Below are 22,914 nucleotides of genomic sequence, written 5' to 3'. Positions count from 1 at the left end.
TACTCACGAGGACAGTCCTAGGCTCTTAGAGCAATAATGCTTGTGTTTATTACACAGAGACATCATTGCCCCAAAGAAACCAGTAGGACACAGATTTTTATCGAAGTATTTAGTTTAACAGATTTAAAGTTCGGAGTTACCTTTAAATATGCTTGTTAAAACTGTGCAGGGCTACGAAACAAAAAAACAGACTAATTTTCGGATCTGATTCCAAGCCAAATCTCTCCCCTCTCTCTGGTGTTTCCCTGGCCCCTTCCATGCCTCTTATAGGAGCGCTTTTCCAGCTACACTAGAAGCGCTTGTTTGTTCACATGTATAGACCACTAGGCCCTAAGTTACACGCAGGGCAGGCTCCTCAGCACAGAGCACACACGGGGAGCCCACCTGTTCTCCACAGACATTAGGGGCTCAAAATCTTTTTAAGATAGAAGTAAACACAGGGACTCTGAATTCACAGGCCTCCACATATCTGTCTGGACTGTCCAGTGATTGATGATTTTAGAGGTAGGGATGGTGAAGAGGGTGACCAACCTGGTCTCTGAGCAGCTTTCTAGAAAGTTAAGGCTGCTGGACAAGTTAGAAACTGTAGTAACAACCTAGACTGCAGAGTTCGTCTTCCTACTTTCCCAGCTGTGACAGGACCTTAAGGCAGACATGGGCAGCGCACTGGGACTGTGCAATTCTTTAATCCCGACGCTTTCCTTACAGTGGAGAGAGTTCTATCACATACTTTATGACCATTTGGAAGGGAGTTCTTACCCGTTTGTTTCTCTAGGTGTGGAGGTGTCGCTTCTAACTCCAGCACATCTTTGTCACTGTCCTCCTCAGTTGGTTCGGTTAGATTAATAATGAGTTCCGTGGAAGAGCCCTCTGGCCTCAAGGCCACGAAAATACCTTCCAAATCTCCTGGTGACGGTGCGTCCTGATACTCCAAGGTAGTCTGGTCTGACCTGGTGGAGGCACCGCTACTTTCTCGGCTCATATCCAGTTTCTCCAAACTCTGGGAAGGGGTGTCCTGGGACCTCACTTCCGCTTCCTGATGGTCCTTTTCAGGACTACTCAGGGAAAAGGCTGTTGTCTTGGCTTTGCTCTTTAGCCACTCACTTTTTGCTGGACCTCCACCTTTATGGAGAGGTGTAGTAACAGTCAATCTTGTTTTGCTGTCATCTGCACCCTGTCAAGTAAAAGGTTTTGAAAAAAAAAAAATTTACTAGGAGAAATCAGTCTAAGCTCTCCATCTCTGATCAAAGTAACTGATTACTTACACCCTTTCCATGTTTGGTATTTCTCTAGATTCTCTTCTCAGTCAGAACTCACTCATACTAAATCCATTTTCTCCAGATACATGAAAGTTACTGGTGGGTAATGTTTCCCTGATTGGGAATAAAACGGTATTTCCAAAAGACTATACACAGAATAGGCAAGATGACCCACTACACTGAATAGAGCTCTGACCACGTACCATCTCAACAGACACCCAATTAGGAACTTAGTAAGAGAGCCAACACAATGTAAAGTAAAAAAAATAAAAAATAAAAAACATGGACTAGGAAATTAGGAGGTCTTGACTGTAGTCCCATTTCCGCCACCAAGGAGCTATTTGATTATAGGCAATTTCCATGGTGCTTCTGGGCCCTATTTTAAAACTTCAGTTGTAAATGATGGGTTTGGGGCTTGGTCACTCAATGCCATGAGATTTTTTTCTGAACCAGTGTTTTCTGATATCAAGGCCATCTGTGAGATTCTATATAAAAACCTATGGTTATGTTGATTTATCTGGGGCACTTGGGTGGCTCAGTCAGTTAAGCATCTGACTTTGGGTCAGGCCATGATCCCGGGGTCCTGGGATCGAGCCCCGAGTCAGGCTCCCTGATCAGTGGGGAGTCTGCCTCTCCCTCTGCCTCATGCTCTCTCCCTCTCTCTCTCAAAAAAAACTGATTTGACTTTTTACTTGTAAAAGCTAATATATTCTTAATTTCTTCCAAACAAATTATCAAACTTACTCCAGGAGTCCGTTTAGTGGCCATGCTTTCTTCCATAAATGAGATTCTAGTTTCCTTAAGTCGTAAAGGAGGGGTAACAGACCTTCCAGGTGACAGAGAGGGAGACGGTAAAGGTGGTGTTCGAAGACCAGACCTTAAGATGGACTGAGGCGTGAACTCGGCAAATCCAGAGGAAGTAACTGACATGGCCAAAGTTTTAGCTCTCTGCAACAAAGCATGAACGGAATTCTACCATTAGTGTTTGTAAAAGCCGCTTACATGAGGACAGACAAGATCAACTGAGTCACAATGGTGCCTATATACTCAACTCCAATAAACACATCAATAAAAAGTTTTGCTACAGATTCCTCGAAAGAAAACACAAAATTTTGAGGTTTCTATACATAAGGCTACAAAACATAAAACTACATCCATGATCATTCTTAAGATCTTGGTTATCCCCAGTTTAATAACTTAGAGAGTGCAGAGATAAATTACTTAATGGGTGCCTACAAAACTTTAGTTAGGTGAAGAGACAGGACTGTGTGTAGAAAAGAACCAAGCTTAATTATAGCAAGTTAATACAAAATGATAAGCCTGACTTTAAGAATGTTTTCAAAGAAATATAATTTCATCACATGAATCCAACAGTAACTGATTACTTATGAGAATCCTGAGGATTTACCAGAATTAAAAATAATTAGCAGAGAGACTATTTAGCAGCAATAATCCCTTCACGTGACTTTCCCTCTAAAGGACTAGCAAGCAGATGGTTGTATCCCATTAGATCACCGGATTCCATCAGGTCCATTACAATATTATGTTGCTTTTTTTTTCAAGATTGTTTTTGGTAGCAGGCACGAAATTATTCCTTGATTTAGAGAATACAAAATATTTTTTAATGGATGAAAACACGAATCACATCCCTGGAGAGTAAATATCAGCCACTTCATAAGCTCACCAACCTTCTCTTCCACTTCTTTTAATAACTATTTTAGGACTGACATTTGTTGAACTATCTTTTATTCACCTTATAAGCTAAGAATCCGGGGCACCTGGGTGGCTCAGTTAAATGTCTGCCTTTGGCTCAGGTCATGATTCCTGGGATCGAGCCCCACATCAGGCTCCCTCAGCAGGGAGACTCCCTCTCCCTCTGCCCTTCCTCCCCTGCTCGTTCTTTCTCTCTCTCTCTCAAAAAAAAAAAAAAAAAAAAAAAAAAAGTAAGAAGCCCCCGGTTTCACTCTCCATGCTGACTATCCAGAGACCATGGAAAGTGAAGGCAGAGGCTTCAGGACTCAGTCCAGGCCGCTGGGCAAGCTTCTGGTGCACAAGTGCTGCGAAACCAGTCTGATCATGGGACGAGAAGAGGGGCCCACTCCCCGCAACCCCAAGTCTAGTTTTATGGTTTCCCAGCTAATGATTCATCAGAGATGGTGGAGGAAAATGAATTAAGACAGATATACTTCTAGTAAGAAGGAGTAACAGAATGCAGTTTCATCGAAGGAGTGAGAGAATTTCAATAAATAAAAAGAAACCAAAGAACTGAAAGTATGTGATAGAAGAAGTAACAGCAAAATGGTAGCAGAAATGGTGTGTGGGGCGGTGGGGGTGGGTGCAAACCCAAGAACTTGAAATAACTTATAAACCACAGAGACCTGAGTTACTCTCAGAAGAACAATGTAATTGTTAACCTTGAGTACAATATCAGGAAAGCACAGAAGGCATATTTTGTAAAGACCAATTTAAGAAGATGTAAGGATACAATAAACATTTTGGAAAGGTAATTCCCCCCAAACAGGCTTCAAGCTGTCCATTACCCAGAGACACCAGTCAGAGATGGCTTATTTCCCCCTGCTGCTTGACAAGTGAGAACTTCTAGCTTCACCATGAATCGAGGTACGTAATACTCACCTTCACCACGAAAGGAGTTTCAAGTACACGTAATTCTATAGTCCTGGACGGACTGTGATGTGATCCTCTGAACAATGAACTGGAGGCTAGGTATACCGGAGATCTCTTGGGGGTTTGCGGAATAAATCCCAAACGCTGACAAGGCTGGCGCACAGGATGAACGACCAAGTCCAGCGGTCTGTAATCACAGTACACGCACATGGGACACAGAAAGACCCAGGTAACTAACTTGTCGAGTTATGGTGGGAAAAAAAACCCAAAAAATTTAGTATGCCATCTAATTAGACTTCTATATTCACTAGTAAATATAGTAACCACATGAAATCATAAATTCGGTCAGGATATTATTGTAATGCCATTACTTCAAAAAGAAAATTAATTCAGTAATAAAAATGAGAATTAGGAATTCTAGATAACGGGGGGGGGGGAACTCTAGTCCCCCACCCTCCCTTTTACCAATATTCACTGATAAAATAAATTCATTTGCTATAATTCATTTTTACGAACACATAAAAATTCCTTTTATCTACATGTGACGTACATAATGAATACTGGTTTGCTTTACCTCTAGGGTTTTTATTGCAATAAAAGACTGAGCACCAACACACACAAAAAGTTAATTTTTAAAAATTAATGAGGTCAGTGACAAAACGGAATCTCCAGATTCTGCTGTTTTCTACATAGTCCTGGATATAGTTCATGTAAATGATAAAACTGATCTCATCGATAACTTGTATTAAAGCAGCATAGTCCCAACAGTGTAAAAACTTAATTTACAGATAAAGAATCTAAACTTGAAAGTGAACTCTGCAGGTTACAATTTCTGATGGACCATGTGCATAGGCGATCTCCTAATAAACAGTCTAGTTTATGGTCATATTTCCTAGCAATACAGACACTACATTTTGACTTCCCCACAGTGACTCTGATTCAGCTGAGAATGACCAGAAAGGCCCAGCGTGTCCCGATGCCCAGGAATAAAAACTCCACACGGCTGAGCCTTCCTTGTCCTTCTTCGCACCTGGGATGGCAGGTGAACACAGTGACAGACGGGTGTTTAGGACCCAGCCTGGTGCCCAGAGGAAATATTTACAGGAAGCATTTCCTTAAATCCTTACTGCTCGCTATCCTGTACTAAGCACAGCTTTGAGATTTCCACCAAACCACAAATATCCCAGCAGGCCATTGAACATTTGTTTCTCTGTTCTCTCTCCTAATTCTTTTCCTTCTCTACCTCATTTGTATTCAAAATCTGTATTTGTAAATTGCTCGCTCACTTTTATACTGAACTATCCCAAATTGGAATTTTGTTAAGTGCCTTGCACTGTGCTGGTATTCACATGCAAGGTGTTCAATGATTTATGAATGATGGCTTCTCAAAGCAGCGCCTGTCCAACAGTACCTACTGAGTAAAAACAAAATTCTTATACTAATAAGTATAAGACTTAATATATCTAAATTATACTAAAATAATGATCAAGGAAAGAATTTTTTTGATTATGGTATTTTCTTTAAAAATGTTAAATACTGCATCAGATCTTAGGATTTCCACAAATCTTTGAGCATGATACACATTAGTGATGCATTTCAGATCATACACATACACAAACATGCACAGAACAGCACGTAGCCTTACTACACGCAGAGCCCAGTGACATCACCTCTGCTGTCTCACTGAAAGGCCAGTCACAACCCATTAAGTCTGCTTACTACCCACTAAGGCAAACCAGTCTGAAACACAGAATTAGGGAATGGAATGATTTCTATAAAAATAAATATTCACACCTCAATTGACTTTCTTCCATCTGAGTTAATCATAGCTTTGAAGGATTCTCATAATACTTCTTTTTCTTTAGGTCCTTAGGCCATTAGTCATGAGTCTGAAAACTTTTATTATTCCTCCCTTCTTGAACCCCCGATCTATTAAAGTACAAAGGGACTGAGAAAAAGTGACTTGTGGGGAAAAGATTGGAACTACTGCTAGGAAAACAGAATGATAATAATAATGACTTTTATTTGAAATAATCTTCCTGGTAATTAAAGGAAAACAACATCAATCTAATTAAATCGAAACCCCCCCAGACAGAAAACCCTTTCATGCTTTGAAAATATGCCCACTCTAAACAGCTTTGGCTCCAACTGTTTGTAAATTATTAACTTATTCTGAGTACCTTACTCTATCATAAATTCAGATCATTTTATTCTCAAAAATAATGTAATTTCGTCCTTGACAAAATGTAAACAATCAGAAATTTATAACAATCGTCATGAGCACACTATTAAAGACAAAGAATCAGACATTAGGAGACACTTGTTTGCTCTCCATGACTGAGGATACGAACACGTTTTTCAACTATCCAATATTCTTAAATGAAATACAATCAAATTTCACCTTAGATGCAAAACTTTGACTATTTACTTTTCTAATGCCACAGTTTAAGTTGTACAAGTAATACTGATCTGAAGCCACGGGATGCATTCTAGTGGGCTCTGTTGTACAGGAGAAACTTTTAAAGAGCCGACCAAGATTAGCTACGAATTATAAAAATAACCTTCGTTCAGGGATCAATCAACAAGGAAGTGATATTAAAAGAAGTTAACAGTTTACTTTGCACATCATTTTTAATAAAACAAAGTTTGCTGCTTTTCTCTAAGCAGTCTGAAATCATTAAGCCAAAATTCTAAGTAGGCCAGCAGCTGGTGCTAAAATGACTATGCTACTCCCCAAATTAGAAAATGAATAAACAAATGAATAAAAGCATTAAAAACTCAATTAAAATACTGTAACACTTTAAAGATAACTAAAATAAGTGTAGTTATTGTCTAACATTATGACTTTAAAATGATTTAACTAAGTCTTACCTAGAAACTTTTTGTGATGCCTTTAAAATTGGTGTTCCGACAAATGCCTCAGGCACTTGTGGATGTGGGAGAGGAGGCAATGCTCTTTTAGGACTACAAAGAAAATAAAAATGTAACTTTTCAGTATGAATTACGAAGAGTATTAAAATATGCTTTAAAAAGGTGGGATCAGGTAGGAGAGGAGGGTTTTCGTTTTTTACGTTGTGCATTTCTGCTTACTTACAAATAACAAGAAAAATAAATGCTTTTAAAGTCCAAAAAAAAAATTTCTTCTTAAAATAAAAATAGTCAACATAAAGGAGTTTGTCCTGTAACAGACTCATAAACTCCAAGGCTGGACGGTTGATGACTGCTTCGATATTGAGGCAAGATTAAACGAGTGGCAAGACCATAACAGGTGTAAGGAAAGCGTACCTCTTGTGGGCTGTGGGGCCACCTTTAGATTCAGTGCATGCCCAAATCTCTCCAATTTTAGACAACACGTTACTAATGAAAGCAGACCTTGTTAACACAGTCCCTGTTGCAGCTTGCTTTGTAACAGTGGACAATGGCTGGGGTCTAGAAACTGTAAAACAAAGAATGCAGTTTAATTTCCTCTCTAACACCAGGATTTTACTAGAATATGAAAGAGTGACTGGGACACAGGGCTCACAATATAAGAAGCAGTTACAGGTTATACTTAGTTCAGCAGAAATGTAACAACCTGGGGCTTTTGGGAGGTGGTGAAAAAATTATCGTGAATATTTTTTAAAAGTTGGACGGGAGTGTACAAACGAAATAAAACGAGTGTTTTAATTCTGTACTGCACTGCTAAATCAACTATAAGAACCTCCACGAAAGCTTTTCTATCTGGGGGGAGTAGTGGCCCAGTAAAAAAGAGCACCACAGTAAGGAATCAAAGCAAAGTGAGCTAAATGTAAGAGAACAATACTTTCAGGAGGTGATCACTCAATGTCCTTTCTCACCCAGTACTTTATGATCATTTTCAACCAAATCTTACCTTCTCGAAGAACTGGTGACGTGGACAGATGGTAAGGCTTAGCTTGCTCAATGGCTAATCTTCGCTGGATTTTGGGAAGGACTTTCCCATATTGCTCTACTATAGCATTTCGAACCTCTGATCTCTCCCGCAAACAAGGATCACGATCATTCTATTGAACATGCCATAATCGGTAAAAGTTTACTCTTCAAAAGCACTATGTTTGTGTATTTACCATTTAAAACACAATTCTCAATACTTAAGAATATCTTCTCCCTACATATCCGTTCTTCCAAACCAAGGACCTCTTAGATACACCTGCCTGCAATATCTGTTCTCATTCATCCGTAAGTTCCACCCCTCCCCCACCCAAGCTCGAGTCTTCTCCACGACTAACGACAATGATCATCATGTAGCAAGCATCTACATGGGTCAGGCAACAGGTCACCTCAGACACACCTGGGCACATCTCCACAAAGAGATACTGTCACTTCACTGATGAAGAACCAAGGCTCAGAGAATGTGTTCCAAGCACAGAGCACAAAAAAGAATCCGTCTGAGCCCTGAAGTCCACGAACTCCACACTACAGAACTCCCACTGCTCCTCTACCGCCTCCTCTCAGTCCCGAGTGACGTGCTTAGTCGGCCAGGACTTGGGCAGTTATCTAAATAAAAACGGCATATGTGGGGCGCCTCTGTGGCTCAGTCGGTGAATCATCTGCCTTCAGCTCAGATCATGATTCCAGGTCCTGGGATCGAGCCCCTCATCGGGCTCCCTGCTCAGCGGGGAGTCTGCTTCTCTCCCTCCCTCTGTCCCTCTCACCACTCATGCTCAAGTAAATAAAATCTTAAAAAAAAACAACAAAGGCGTATGTAAAAGAATCAGGTGAGTAATAATGCCCTGTTCCCAATGAGCTAGAGAACATCAGGAAAGGGTTCTCCAAGCTCAAGAGGATACGGAGAACCCGGTGGTTACCAAACTAGGAGCTCTCACACAACAACGTTACCACTTCTCCTTCCTCTCTTGTCCCTCATAACGAAACAAGTTTCACTCTACCGAAAAATTGGTCTTCAGCGTTTGGTTGAGCCTCAGGGCGGAGACGTAATTGGCACGCTGCAGATAGTGAACCAGAAGGAATTCGTGGTTCCGAACATTGGTGCTAGACTGCAAGAATCTCACCAGGCAGTCCTAGGAAGAAACAGAGGCGCTCGTCAGCTCCTCGCCTGACCCGCGAGCCTGCCGGCTGGGCACGGGGCCACCTGTACCTGCTCGAGGTTCGTGAAAGGCAGCTTCAGCAGGTCCTCCATGAGGCCCGTCTCCTGGCAGACTTTGTACGTGTGCGTCAGGAGCTGCTCCACATTCACACTGGTCGAGTGCTGCCGCAGGAACGTCCAGGCCTCCACCATGTACCTGAAACAGCGTCAGAAAAGCTGCCGAAGCGTTCGAAACGAGCAAGCCACCTACAGAATCTCAAGGACACTCTGTGCGTGTGACGAAGTACTCCAAGCTTTTCCTGAACACTCACCACGGCATCGTGACGTTTGCTACCTCAACGAGCACACGTGGCGTGAGGCGGCTCTGGATCGTGACCGGAGTGTGGGACAGGAAAGCAGAGGGCACACGGGAGTGAGCCCGGACGAACGTGGGCTGGGGAGCAGACAACGATCAGCCTGGTGTGGCAGAGAAGGCTGGGCCCTTACGGAAGCATGCCCAGCAGGAGAGCAATGGAAGGGCAAGTGAGCAAAGACCTACAGATGCAACATGCTGTTTATGGGACGGTGACGGGCTGAGCTCAAAGAATATTCTGACTGATCTGTAAGCAAGATCTGACTGGAGAACACGGGTTAAATTGGGGAGTTTCAGACACCATTTGGGAGCCATGAGATGCTGTCTTCTGTGGGCAGTAAGACATCAAACAAAGCAGTGTTTCTCATAATGTACTGTTAAGTTAAAAAAAAAAAAAGCTTCAAACTGTATCAACAGTGACTATAATTGTAAAAACATAACCAATAAACGGAGCCTAAAAATGTTTATGTACTTATTTACTTAATTAGATAACAAAATGTCTTGAAAGACAGACACCAAAATTGTCAGAATTTTTGGAGGGGCTGATAACTTTCAGGGCTGAAGTGGGGGGTAGAATAAAAACATGGCAAGTACATATGAATATCAGGGAAATAATTTTCTTCAAAAAAATTATTTATCTAATTCTAAGTTAACACACAATTTTGATTTCAATGGACATCTTCATAAAAAAGCTATAGCTGTGGTTACTGAAACAGTCACAAATACGGACATAAAGACTTGTTAATAAATAACTAACATACACATAAGAAACACAGAATATGTGAACAAAGTCACACCAATTAATATTCAGCATGAAAATGCATGGAATGAAACTCTCGCAGCACTGACCCGGACTGTGGATATGAAGTTCCTCAGGAAAGAAAAGGGGCTCCCTCTGCTGACAGGCCAGGCAGGGCCAGCTATTCATTTCATTGCTTCTGGACTAAACTATTTTAACATATCCTGCAGGACTTACAAAGGTCAACAACCCACGTAAGTACCACATTTATGGGTAGGGTATTGCCTAAAAATCTAAAATTGCCTTGTATTTCACCCGGTACCAGGACAGGCAGGAGAGTACGTATGGTTGTTATAAACCTGACGGTCCTAAGGGAAATTTTTTCCTACATAAAAAATATGGGAGTATTAGGGGCACCTGGGTGGCACAGCGGTTGGGCGTCTGCCTTCGGCTCAGGGCGTGAACCCAGCGTTATGGGATCGAGCCCCACATCAGGCTCCCCCGCTGTGAGCCTGCTTCTTCCTTTCCCACTCCCCCTGCTTGTGTTCCCTCTCTCGCTGGCTATCTCTATCTCTGTCGAATAAATAAATAGAAAATCTTTAAAAAAAAAATATGGGAGTATTAAAATGAGCACATTTCTGTAGATAAAAAAACAGATAAAAAGGATAAATGAATATATCACCATAAATTTTTAAAACCCATATGAACATACAGATGAAGTAGTTATGACACAATCTTGCTATGTGTTGAATCTGACATAGGACAGGTGTATGGAACCTTCACCATACTATTCTATTTTTTGTACTCTGAAATCTTCTTTTAAAAATGCTTGTACCAAAGTATATTTCAGATCAATCAACACCTAAATGATAAAATCCATAAAGTTGTAGCAGATACCATGAGAGAACTAAAAAAATAATGATATTGAAGTGAAAAAAAAAAAACCACACAAAAGCCAAATGAAAATACTGATAATTCTGATTTCGTAATTTTCAGCATAGCAAAATCCATTCTAAAACAAAGTAAAAAGACAAATGCAAACAAGAGGGAAAAAAATCTCAGGATTATTATTCATAACACATAAAGAGCTCTAACAAGTTAGGAAGAATCACCTCAATAACACACAAAAAAACAATGGGCAGGTCACAAGGAGGAAACAGCATCTTTATAAAAAGGCACATTCTTCTTCTTATTATCGTGAGACAAAACCTATTACTATTACCGCTTTCACCCACCAGATGAATAAACACCAACTGCAGGGCACAGGTGATGGAGGTACAGTGGTCTAACCCTCACGAGGACAGTGTGCCGTGATCTATCAAAGTGACAACCGCAAATGTCCTTTCACCCAGTAATCCCACTTTCAGGATTCTCTGTCTTACAACCTAAATCTGCACCTGTGCAAAACGTGTGGTTACTCACGGTAGTGGTTAAAATGGCAACAGACTGGAAAATACCTAAATGTTCACTAAAGGGAGCTAGTTCAGTAAATATGGACACATCACAAGGAACTACTCTGCCACAGTCAAAAATAAGGACGCTCTTTTTGCCCTATTATGAAATAAAGTCCAAATTAAACTGGGGGAAAAAACATACTGCCGCAAGAAATAGAGTGTGCTACGTGTATTTTAAAAGTACGTGTGTGCTAGAGGAGGGGTTGAAGGGTACATGCTGCCAGGAACGAGCTTGGAGCCGCTCCTGTCCGACGTGCTGTGACTGCACTACTATGAAGTTTTGGGAAGGGAAAGCTCCAGCCTGTCATCCTAAAGGGCAACTTCAGCAGATGCTGAGGANGGGGGGGGGGGGGGGGGGGGGGGGGGGGGGGGGGGGGGGGGGGGGGGGGGCGCTGCGAGCTGGCAGCTTGAAGCCACATGGAGGGAGCGTCATTAAATGCTAGCAAGTGCTTTTCAAAAAGTGGAGGCAAGGGTTTAAAGTAGGGGTGGGAAGAAACATAAACGCATTGGCTTACACATGTGCACAACATCTCAGGCAGGATACCCCAGAAATTATCAACACTGACTGGGTACCGAGAAGCCGCGGAGGAGGCTGGAAATTCACTGCATATCCTTTTGAACCTTTTTGAAGCATACAAATATCCTACTATTGAAAAAACAAAAACCCTCCAATTCTCTGCCCGCCAGTCCATGGACATTTTCCACTTTAAAGTACGATGTCCACTCCCAGGTGAGCAGATATAGTAGTAAGAGTAAAACAGATTTATATATGACTTATCAAACATTAATCTACCAGGAGAGTGCACTTGAAGGCACAGGGCAAACGATAATGTTGTTTTCTGTTTTCCCCCAGCAGTCGACACAGCTATTTCTGACTTCGAGACAGCCGGATCCACTGCCAACACGGACATAAATATTAAAAATAAGGAAGCCCCCAAATTCCCACTACTCTCCTGCTTCCTATGGTAGAAAACCACGATGGTGGAAAGAGCAATAAGAAAACTAGTTCAACTGATAAGAGGCTAGACGAGGGTGTTGGCAGTGAGAGTCACTGCATTAAGGAATGCACGGGGGCCCTCGGTAATACAGCAGCAGAGACCGGCTGAACTACACTCCTGTGTCACCAGAAACATACCACAAAAGCGAAACTCCCAACGTGCTCTCGGAAACAAAACCCGTCTGACTCGCTCCACGGCAGTGGTCTGGAACAGCGCCTGAACCAGTCTGAACCCACGTCATCTCAACAAACACCGTTTTAGGTGGTCCCATGGTCATGCTTCTGCGTGTTCTCTACCGGGCACTTCATGGCACTACTTTTCTCCAGACTGGATACCTGAGCCTCTACTTAAGACAAGTCAGGTCTAGAAATGACGCACAGTATGTTCCAGTTACTGCAAACAGTTTTATGTTCGCTACGGCTAAAGGAGAGGGAATGAGGATCTAGCAAACCAGAGAAAAGTGTTGTGAATGAATCGAAGGGCTACAGGATCGTAGAGGAAAAACCAGCAACCTTTCAAAGGTGTTTTTCCAAGGTTCCAACATCTGTTTCTTCGACGTAAGCATCAGCGATCAAGTGCCCCCTCCCTCAAGTCAGTAGAGTGAGCAGCGTACATGCAACTGAAGACAGTCTACGTGCTGCCTGACTACCCAGCACTGGGACTCCTAACCCATTTGGTAAACCTTTAATCACCGCTAGCTTTTTAAAATTTTGTTTTGCTCTTATGTTCCTTCTAGATTTACTCAACTAGCCAAATGCTTGTGGCTAATCCAAGTTATTTCATTTCAACAAACACTTCCTAATTCATGACTTTTTTTTTTTTTTTTTTTTAAAGATTTTATTTTTTTATTTGACAGAGATAGAGACAGCCAGCGAGAGAGGGAACAGGGAGAGTGGGAGAGGAAGAAGCAGGCTCACAACAGAGGAGCCCGATGTGGGGCTCGATCCCATAACGCCGGGATCACGCCCTGAGCCGAAGGCAGACGCTTAACCGCTGTGCCACCCAGGCGCCCCCTAATTCATGACTTTTGAGGACACTGGCAGTGTCCTGTCTAGCCAACCCATTACCATACTATAGAACTCCTCTTCTATCTTAAATTTAGAGATTCAACCCTCTCCTCTCAGAAATATGAGAACAAAGAAAGCTTAACTTTCAGAGCACTGACAATGAAATGGTGTTTGGTTCATGAACAACAAACTGGGGTGAGTAAAGCAACCAATTTCTAAAAATATAAAAATGACCAACCAACAGAACTGACAAAAAAAACAGTGAGTTGAATAAAACAGTTACTATCTAGTAAGTAGTATTAGCTCCAAGCAACATTCCCAACTAAGTAATTTGGTTAACAAGACAACCCAATAATCAGACCACTGCATTTCCAATCATGCCATTTCACTTGTCATAGTTGTCACATACAGGACAAAATAACTGCAGAAATATATATATACTGCTATAACATGAATGGAAATATATCCTGCTGATTAGAGAGCATTAAAATATGGCAAAGGGAAGAAAAGAAGCAATGTCAGGATAGGACCCACTCCAATCTGGTTCAAGTGTTTAAGATACAAACCTGACTTTACAACATTAGGTTTCATCCTCCCTCTCTACCTTTGGCTCTTGTCAGCATACTCAAACCTCAGCTGCCCACGTGGGAGACTGTCCACACTGCCAATTAGCAACAGATACAATTTTGAAGCTCAGTTTGGTTCCCCCTTTTACTCAAGGGTACTCCTTCTTCATCCTATTCTAGGATAATTTTGTTTTGTACATTTTTCCTCACGTTGACAGATGAAGACTCCTAAGAATATTATGTAATGCAACCAAAGCAAAATATTACATATTGCTGTTTCATCAATTCTACTTTATTAACATATACGATCAAGAGTTTGACGATATTTTCAAAACATGTACTTACTTATTAGAAAGCAAAACGGTGAGGTGAAGGGTAACATCATCACCGCTGGACACCGCTGGCTTCATTGTCTGAATGTATCTGAGGGCTTGTCTGTGCTCACCCTGACTCATGAAGGCTTGAATAATCTTTGAATGCTGCCACGACACAGGTTTCACGGTAGCTGGGTGAAAGAGAAGGTCCAAGCCACTCTGCAGAAAGGACACGAAAACTGCTAAATGCAAATATAATGTGCTGCACTCGGACAAAGCAGACAGCCTTTAAAAAGACAGGCAACACTAAAGCCACAAACAACAGTCTACACATAACTTGCAAAGATCTGCTTTAATCCATGGTATGTTTTATTTTAAATAAAAGCCTGAAAGCCCCATTCTTCTGAGGCCTCTCTCGGCCACCGACGTCATACACCAATGCCAAGCCCTGTATTCTACAGAAGCGCACCAAACGTCTCACAACAATTGCTATGTCTGCACGATTAGTAATTGTGCATTACTTATTTCCTTCTTTAGATAGTACGGGACCTGGGGTCCTGCACTGTTTCATCTTTGTGTTCGCACTGCCTACGGTAGTGCTTGGTAAAGGCTCTACGTCGGTAAGTGACTCCAAAAGTAGACTGTGTCATATCTTTAATATCACATTTAATCCAGCTGTACGCTTCTTTCTGAAATTCTAACAGGTTATGAGAGTTTACATTCCAAGTGAACAAACTTACCCCATAGTCATTGTGGTCTATCAGCCAAAACCCCTGAATAAGTTTCACCTGGCCCCAAGGGATGGCAAAGGCAGTGGGAAATGATTCAATGCAAGTATCTGCTTTGTTTGGGAAGGAATACATAATATCGAGCAACAAATAAATGGTCTTTAAGAAAGAGGATTAAGGATAATAACAAGAAGAAAACCTCCTACATACTTATATTAGGTAGCAACAGACTACAGCAGCAAAGAGGCTTAAAGAGACTGGTTTTAGGATTCAGAAAGCCAGATTGGATACCCAAGTCCAGCAGTTTGATTAAACGTGGGTCGAGCCAGTCCTACAAGTAACTTCATTCACTCTCAACAGTGAGTACCACCCACAAAGGAGATGAACTCAGTAGCTCATCAGCAAACTGAAGAGGCAGAACTACGACAAAATTCCAGTTATGCAGCAAAACCCAACAGCTTAAGCAAACACATCATGTATCTTATAAATTACGAACAGAACTACACATTTTTAAATTAAGAAACTGACATTGGTACAAAAATATTATTGCAAATACCACCGGGCTCAGACCCGATGCCTAAGGTAATATTAAACTAACTTATCGTGTATTCGCATTGAACACCTAACTTAACCTCATTAAGAAAGACCATTTGACTCCTGGGTGGCTCAGTCGGTTAAGCGTCTGCCTTCAGCTCAGGTCATGAACTCAGGGTCCTGGGATCAAGTCCTGCATTGGGCTCCCTGCTCAGCGTGAAGTCCACTTCGCCCTCTCCCTCTGCCCCTCCCCCTGCTTGTGCTTGCTGTCTAACAAACAAACCAAAACACACAAAAAATCTCAGACAGACCATTTGGCCAGCAATGTTTCAGAGCCGCTGTTAGTAACTCTGATGATGCCCTATACACACACAAGAATCTGAGGAGACCTGTGGACCCTAGCCCTAGAAAAACCTAAAACAAAATTCTGCAGAGTTTCAGGTTTGCCACAGACCATCTGAACCCAATCAACAGATCCTGCGTTAACCTTCCTTTAAAAAAGCTGCAAATGTGCAACTGAGACTGGATTAGGCACGCTGGCTTTCTGATGTGGGTAATACACGAATTACTTGATAGTGTTTTAAAAGGATACAACAGCATGTTTGCTGGTTTCAGTGACATCATCCAGTAGGTATATGTCAAGCAGTGCCTGTAAAAGGGATAAAAAATGCAGTGTGTTTTATATGCTCATTCATTCACACTCCCTGTTTTCCCCAAGCCTGCGCCGGGCGGGAATACCACTCAGCATGTCCCCCTGGCCCCCGGAACCCTGTGGGGTCTTCACAGGGGAATGTGTGGCCAAGAACGTACGTGCAGACTAGACGGAGGGTATTTTCCCGTGCCTCCTTCATCCCGCTTCCACAACCTCTCAACGCCATCTCCTAACTGAGACACCATTTCATCAATCATCAAGCAATCGGGGTTCCACTTCCCTCTGCAAAAAGGGCGACATTCAGGATTATTCGCTATTCGTGTTAATTCCAAACTCTTAGTGATCCCCACAAACCAAAGGAGAAGAGAGTTGAGAACAGGACCCCATTTAGCATCCCATGAAGTCCAGTCACCAACAAGAATGAGATGAACCCTGCAGAGGCCTCAGGCTCGGTCACCAGCAAGCCTAGGGAGAGCACGGTCCAGCCGCCGAATGCCTGAGGCTATGCTCGGTTTTACCCTCCAGAGCAAACTGCCCAAGAGCACGGCAGCCAGAAGGGTATAAACTCCCTGCAGTTCAAATTCAAAGAGCTATGATTTCCCTTTCACCACCTGAGTCTTCTGATCCAGTGATTCCTTCAAAACCCTATCACTGAGCGCCTACACAGGGGTCAGCAGATACTGTCCCTGCCTCATCGACTAACAACCAGTGCGGCGGCAGTTCCTCCTTCCCGAGCTTTCGCTGAGTCAGGCACCGCGTCCACCGCTCCATCTCCATTTACATGGACTGCACAACTTAGTGACCAGCAGGATTAGAAAGCTTAGTGAAGATTTAGAATTTTAAAATATGCCCGATAGGGGCGCCTGGGTGGCTGTCGGGTAAGCGTCCAGCTCTTGATTTTGGCTTGGGTCATGATCCGAGAGTCGTGAGACTGAGCCCCGAGTTGGGCTCCACACTCAGCAGGGAGTCTGATTTAGAGTCTCTCTCTCTCCTCCTCCCTCTGCTTGTGCGCCCGCCTTCCCTCTCTCAAACAAATAAAATCTTTAAAAAACAAATAAATAAAATAAAACATAATATGCCTAAATCTCCGAAGTCTGTGCTCAGTCTCTGAGATTATTTCTCCTAAAGCACTGGACCCCAAACTTGGCCACACACCAAATTACAGCCAGCACGGCCTTTGAAGTACTGGTTTCTGGGTGATTCTGACAACACGCCTGGCTTCCACATTCCTGAACGACTGCTCACAATGCTGCATGCCGTTCCCCAAGCATCACTCCTACCTAAGGAAGACGACTATCTAATTCCAGAGGCAGAACCCTGCTCTTTCTTCTATTACCTCTGCTTCTTTATTTCAGAGGAACCAATGAGGCTAACATTCATGTATTTTAAAAAGGAGAAATAAAGGAAATTAGACAAAGGAAACAGTGGTTACAGGACTGAAATGCAACTGTTAATGGAAAGAATGTAAAATGCCAAACTGGTCAGGTATGTTTCATGGTTTTTTGATGAATTGGAGCTTTTAGTCTTTTTTCTGAATAAGAATCCTCACGAAAAATATATGCTTAAATGACAGAATCTTCTCTAATAAATTGGCTGTGGTAACTACTCTTAATTAGGAAATGCTGAGTAGCCACACTCAAATTATCGAATAAAGATGTAACCGTTAGGTCAAGGCAAACAGGCAAACATTACAACTAAAATAATAATGCTGGTAACAAATTCTGTCACTTTACTTAAAAATTCCACGCATTTCATCTTTCTATTGCGTGACGAATTCTGTCCTGAGAAAGTGATGATTTTTTACAAAAGTAACTTCTAAGAGGTTTTGGAAGGTTCTGGAAGGTACCTTGCTAGACGCTCACACTTCTGTCGACGACTGGTGTAGTAGTTCTGAATTACAGGGTAGTTGTAGTACAACCTGGACAACTGCACAGGATCATCTAGAGTTTTTTAAGAGTTGGGGAAAAAGTCAGTAATATTTCCAAAACATCCCAACAATACCTAAGGTTACCCACATTAATATTTTACTATAATTGCATGATGTTTAGTCTGCAGGCTTCCTAAATTTAAGTAATAAATACACATCCCTTTATTAACAGATACACAAATGAGAAAACAGAGTCTCTCGTGACAGTCGGTAAAAACAAGGTTGCTGGCTTAGAACTCTGGAAAAGCTCTTCCAGAAATGATTCTACTCCCCTTCATTTCAAATGATAATTTGAAAGCAAGCAGTATTCACTATTTAAGTAAAAATCAAAGAGAATAATGAGAGAGTAGGATCAACAGCAAGTAAGCAAAGAGACAGAAGTCTCTTGACAGAATCTAATGTGTGCCCGGGAAATGCAGGAAGTTAGAGGCCTTAGAAGCGTTCTACACAAACAGCAAAAGTCAAATTCTCTAATTCTTGGTATTGGCATAATCAGATGAAAAGAGGAATTCAACTGATGGCAAATGATCTTGGCTAATAGGCATATTAAAAGAACTCTTAAGGAGAAAAAGATCAGCAAACGAGATTATAAAACCCACAGCTGAATGGATCTAAATTATAGCTGATAATATCGTTGAACCCCTTTTCAGAAGCCATGTTTTGTTAAATATTCTTTCCTTTTACATCATTCAGCCCCATATGCGTGCATGGAACGCCCGTGAATCGGGTGTAGGGACGGCACTCAAGATACACAGTGAGAAAGAACGCAAGACTAGAACAAGATGTGAGAGGGGTGGTGGAAGAAAGGAAATCTGAAAATGATAAGCACCAAACGACACCAATTTAAGAATGTTTGCATTAATATGTACAGAGGAGTCGACGTTTTACCTAAGCCCTCCGGTAAGAGCCCCGAATGGCAGAACCAGAGCACCACTTGCGTGTACTGGCAGATGAGCCGGGTAACCAGGCACTTTTTGTGCAGGTCCAGGAGGCCTGTGAAAATGAAACACCAGCTGTGCAGCATTCCATTTATCAAGCACACACGAACACTCAACACCTGCACAGTCCTCAAAATCCAATTGTCTGGTGACTTTTAATAGCGTATGTGTATTTTTAAACACACTTAGCCTGCAAACAACCTCCAAAATGCTACAATAAGTAACTAAGTAGGTATTTTAGGTAAATAGGCTTCCACCCTCACAGACATTTCCATTTACCTAGTTTCAGAAGTCAAATGTAGACATTAACACACACTAGTACAGTAATATTTGAATGCAGGTTGTTCAAACCGGGCCTTTAAGTGAAACTGGCTATTTTGTTTAAATGGCAAAACGGAGACAAACATTTACAATGACTTCTGTGAATAAAAACTTACGTTATGATTTAAGAATCTGAAACTACTGCAAGTACGTACGCTACCTTAACAGCAAGTTTAACCCGCAAATCTCCCAAGCTTGTTTAAGCATGGGCTCATGGCCCATCTAAATAACATTCTGTACTTTCCATTTAAAAAATAACAGTAAAAAATGCCTCTCTGCACTTTGCACAATGACACATCTAAGACATGGAGGTTTATTCTTTCTTGAAGTAAAACTTAAATAAAAACTCATTCATGTAAGACAAAGAGCATACCTCTCTCCGTGATCTCTTGGGCCTCTGTGGTAAAACAGTTCAAGACGGAATTAAGGTTGCTGAGGAGCAAGTGGCACTGCTGGAGAGCCTGTATGGTCTGTGGGTCGATGAAACGACACGAACCATCAAATAATGGTGTACCTTTCCGGGAGAAAATTCTAGATTAGTTCTGACACAATAAATCTGAGTTCATTAAAATCATAAATGCAAGAGTTCTCAAACTCCTATCAGCTACAGAATGAGACTATAAATTATGAGATTTACAAAAACAAGATTCAAATGGCAAATAACCTCAAGAAACCCAGAAGGGACAAATACAAATTCCTAGTTTTTTAAGATCCAGAACGAGGTAAGCAAAGTGAGCAGAGGAAGGGGATACGGAGTTAACTTCAGACTGACTAGAAATGAGTTCTATTCATTAAATGCTTCTCCCTCAAATAAATCTTTCATACTAGAGCTTTCATGTCCCATGTTGTTTTGTCATTAGTTTGTAAGAGCACTCTTTCCACCTCCAGTCTTCAAAAGTGAGACATTAAAATGAAGACTCAGATAAAGACTTACTATAAAAACTGCAAGCCTGTTACAGTTCAGTGTAGACTTGGTTGTCCTTTCATTTTAAACTCAACAAGAGTTTACAAATTCATTTTTTTGGGAAAAAATGGGTATTTTAGTTGCTACTGGCTACATCTTTTAGGTAAGATTTAATCACATTAATATTTAATGGATAATTGGAAACCAGAAAACATAATTAGAAATCCTTTCTCAAATCAAATGATTTGCTTTACTTCCAATACATTTAAAATACTACGCTTTGTATTTTAATTACATTTAGGTTTTTTTAAAAAGTCCATTAACCAGTAATGAAACTCAAGGCAGCAATCATGGGTGAGTTACCAGGCTCAAACCTGAAGTACCACATTATCTTGAAGTGTAACAAAGGCATACAATTTATGAACTGATCTCAATTTTTTTCTTTTCTTACGTGAATTACATAACCAGTCCTGAAAATATTTTCCATTCAAAAAAATACATTTTTTCGTCCTGACTCTGAATTACCAGGTGTTTGTTTCCGACTTCCACTGTACTAAGTGGTTACTTAAATATTTAAAATTATTTCATGTTTTTAAGTTTCCTAAGTGTGGCCTAAAAATGCTATAGAGCCCCATGTCCATAGTAGTAGATTCTCTAAGAATAACTTATTTAAAAAGTCCATCTATTCATTCATCATTGACACAATGATAGAAATAACAAAAATATATACTTCTAAATAAACTTAAATTTTACTTTCATGTACAGGGCAATCACATATTATGCCCTGAACATTATTATTGCACATAATGGGTTTTTGATATTTATAGGACACCTAAAAACTCAAAGTGGACGACAGAGGAATAAATAAGACTGTCAAGAAGAAAAATGAATTCGAATGACTGATAATGACATGTTAGTAGAAGACAGAGGTGATGAGTCTTTGCCCTCCTCTTCAGCTTTTTCATAGTCATAAATATTTTAAATAGAAAATGAGTAAGTAGGGGAGCTTCTGAGGTCAACTGGCATACTCCCCTGACTCCACCATTAGCAAACTTCATAAATTAATCTCTTAAGATCAACGATACGGTGTAACTCTTAAACTTGGTAGACAGATTAACAATCTATTGCAAAATCTTGCTCAAAAAATAATTTTGTCAGGGCGCCTGACTGGCTCAGTGGTGGAGCCTGGGACTCTTGATCTTGAGGTTATGAGTTTGAGCCCACGCTGGGAACAGAAATTACTTAAAAATAAAATCTTTAAAAACAAACAAATAAAATACTAATTTTGCCACCCCAAAACTAAAAGAAATAGTTTTCTTCTGAAACTTCTTTAAAGAGTTTACAACTTCAGGGACACCTGGTGGCTCAGTCGGTGAAGCGTCTGCCTTCAGCTCAGGTCATGATCCCAGGGTCCTGGGATCGAGCCCCATGTGGGGCTCCCTGCTCAGCAGGGAGTCTGCTTCTCCCTCTGCCTCTGCCTGCCGCTCCCCCTGCTTGTGCTCTCTCTCTCTCTAATAAACAAATAAAATGTTAAAAAAAAAAAAGTTTACAACTTCAAAACGATCAAAAATGATTATTGTCATGTCCTTAAAACATAAACCAAGGTTAATTTTTTAACATAATACTTACACAGTCTGTCGAATTCCTCTTTTGTAAAAACTACTTTATTCCATGTCCATTCGAGAACAAAGCGCAGGTTAGCTGCAGAATTTGGTTGTTCTTATTTGTAAATATCAATGGAAAAAAAACAAATAATTATTAATTACAAACAAAAAATTAGTAACTTCAGTGGGGAAGCCTGACAGAGACCAGGATGATCAACTGAGCAATGTGCACATCAACACCAACAGAGATGAACTGGGACCACAGCCTCCCCACGAACACAGCAAGGAGTGCGTCACTTTATGCAGTGCTGCTGTGACAACTGGGAAACCTGAATCTAATCACGAGGAAAGGTTAACACACACACTGGAAGGCTGTGTGTGCAAAATGACAGGCTTATCATCTTTAAAAATGCCAATTTCTTAAAGACAAAAGGCTAGGAATTAAATGAGGTTAAGAAGATTAAAAGGACATAAAAACTAAACACAAAGCATATCCTGGATTACATTCTGGAATCCCTATCCCTATAAATGCTTCCAAGGACATTATAGGCATGATGAATAAGATTCCAATAAGGTCAGGGGCACCTGGGTGGCACAGCAGTTAAGCATCTGCCTTCAGCTCAGGGTGTGATCCCGGCATTATGGGATCGTGCCCCACATCAGGCTCCTCCGCTATGAGCCTGCTTCTTCCTCTCCCACTCCCCCTGCTTGTGTTCCCGCTCTCTCTGGCTGTCTCTATCTCTGTCGAATAAATACATAAAATCTTTAAAAAAAATAAATACATAAAATCTTAAAAAAAAAAAAAAAGATTCCAATAAGGTCAAAGATCAGATAATAGCATGTATCAATGTTTTTCTGATTTTTATAAGTACAAAGTGGTTTTGTAATGAATGTTCTTGTTCTTGGAAATAATACTGAAATACAAGT

The 22,914-nt window shown here is 41.1% G+C and overlaps 1 protein-coding gene across 5 annotated transcripts in view; it reads right to left on the bottom strand.

Annotated features, from left to right (window-relative positions):
- AHCTF1 (AT-hook containing transcription factor 1) overlaps positions 1-22,914 on the bottom strand; it is a 78,666-nt gene that overhangs the window by 15,926 nt on the left and 39,826 nt on the right. For all 5 annotated transcript variants that reach the window (XM_034666618.1, XM_034666616.1, XM_034666619.1 and 2 more), the window contains 16 exons: positions 22,013-22,102; positions 19,853-19,993; positions 19,109-19,213; positions 18,140-18,233; positions 16,452-16,575; positions 16,234-16,290; positions 15,120-15,266; positions 14,411-14,598; positions 9,001-9,145; positions 8,792-8,923; positions 7,756-7,906; positions 7,170-7,320; positions 6,756-6,848; positions 3,894-4,071; positions 2,004-2,207; positions 760-1,174 (listed from right to left, as the gene is read on the bottom strand). In XM_034666618.1, coding sequence (XP_034522509.1) covers positions 760-1,174; positions 2,004-2,207; positions 3,894-4,071; positions 6,756-6,848; positions 7,170-7,320; positions 7,756-7,906; positions 8,792-8,923; positions 9,001-9,145; positions 14,411-14,598; positions 15,120-15,266; positions 16,234-16,290; positions 16,452-16,575; positions 18,140-18,233; positions 19,109-19,213; positions 19,853-19,993; positions 22,013-22,102 — 2,415 coding nt within the window. The remainder of the gene's footprint in view (positions 1-759; positions 1,175-2,003; positions 2,208-3,893; positions 4,072-6,755; positions 6,849-7,169; positions 7,321-7,755; positions 7,907-8,791; positions 8,924-9,000; positions 9,146-14,410; positions 14,599-15,119; positions 15,267-16,233; positions 16,291-16,451; positions 16,576-18,139; positions 18,234-19,108; positions 19,214-19,852; positions 19,994-22,012; positions 22,103-22,914) is intronic.

Source organism: Ailuropoda melanoleuca, chromosome 8 (assembly GCF_002007445.2).
Source record: "Ailuropoda melanoleuca isolate Jingjing chromosome 8, ASM200744v2, whole genome shotgun sequence".
In the NCBI taxonomy this organism is placed as follows: domain Eukaryota; kingdom Metazoa; phylum Chordata; class Mammalia; order Carnivora; family Ursidae; genus Ailuropoda; species Ailuropoda melanoleuca.
Note: the sequence above shows the minus strand (reverse complement) of the source record. Positions and strands in the feature narration are given on the sequence as shown.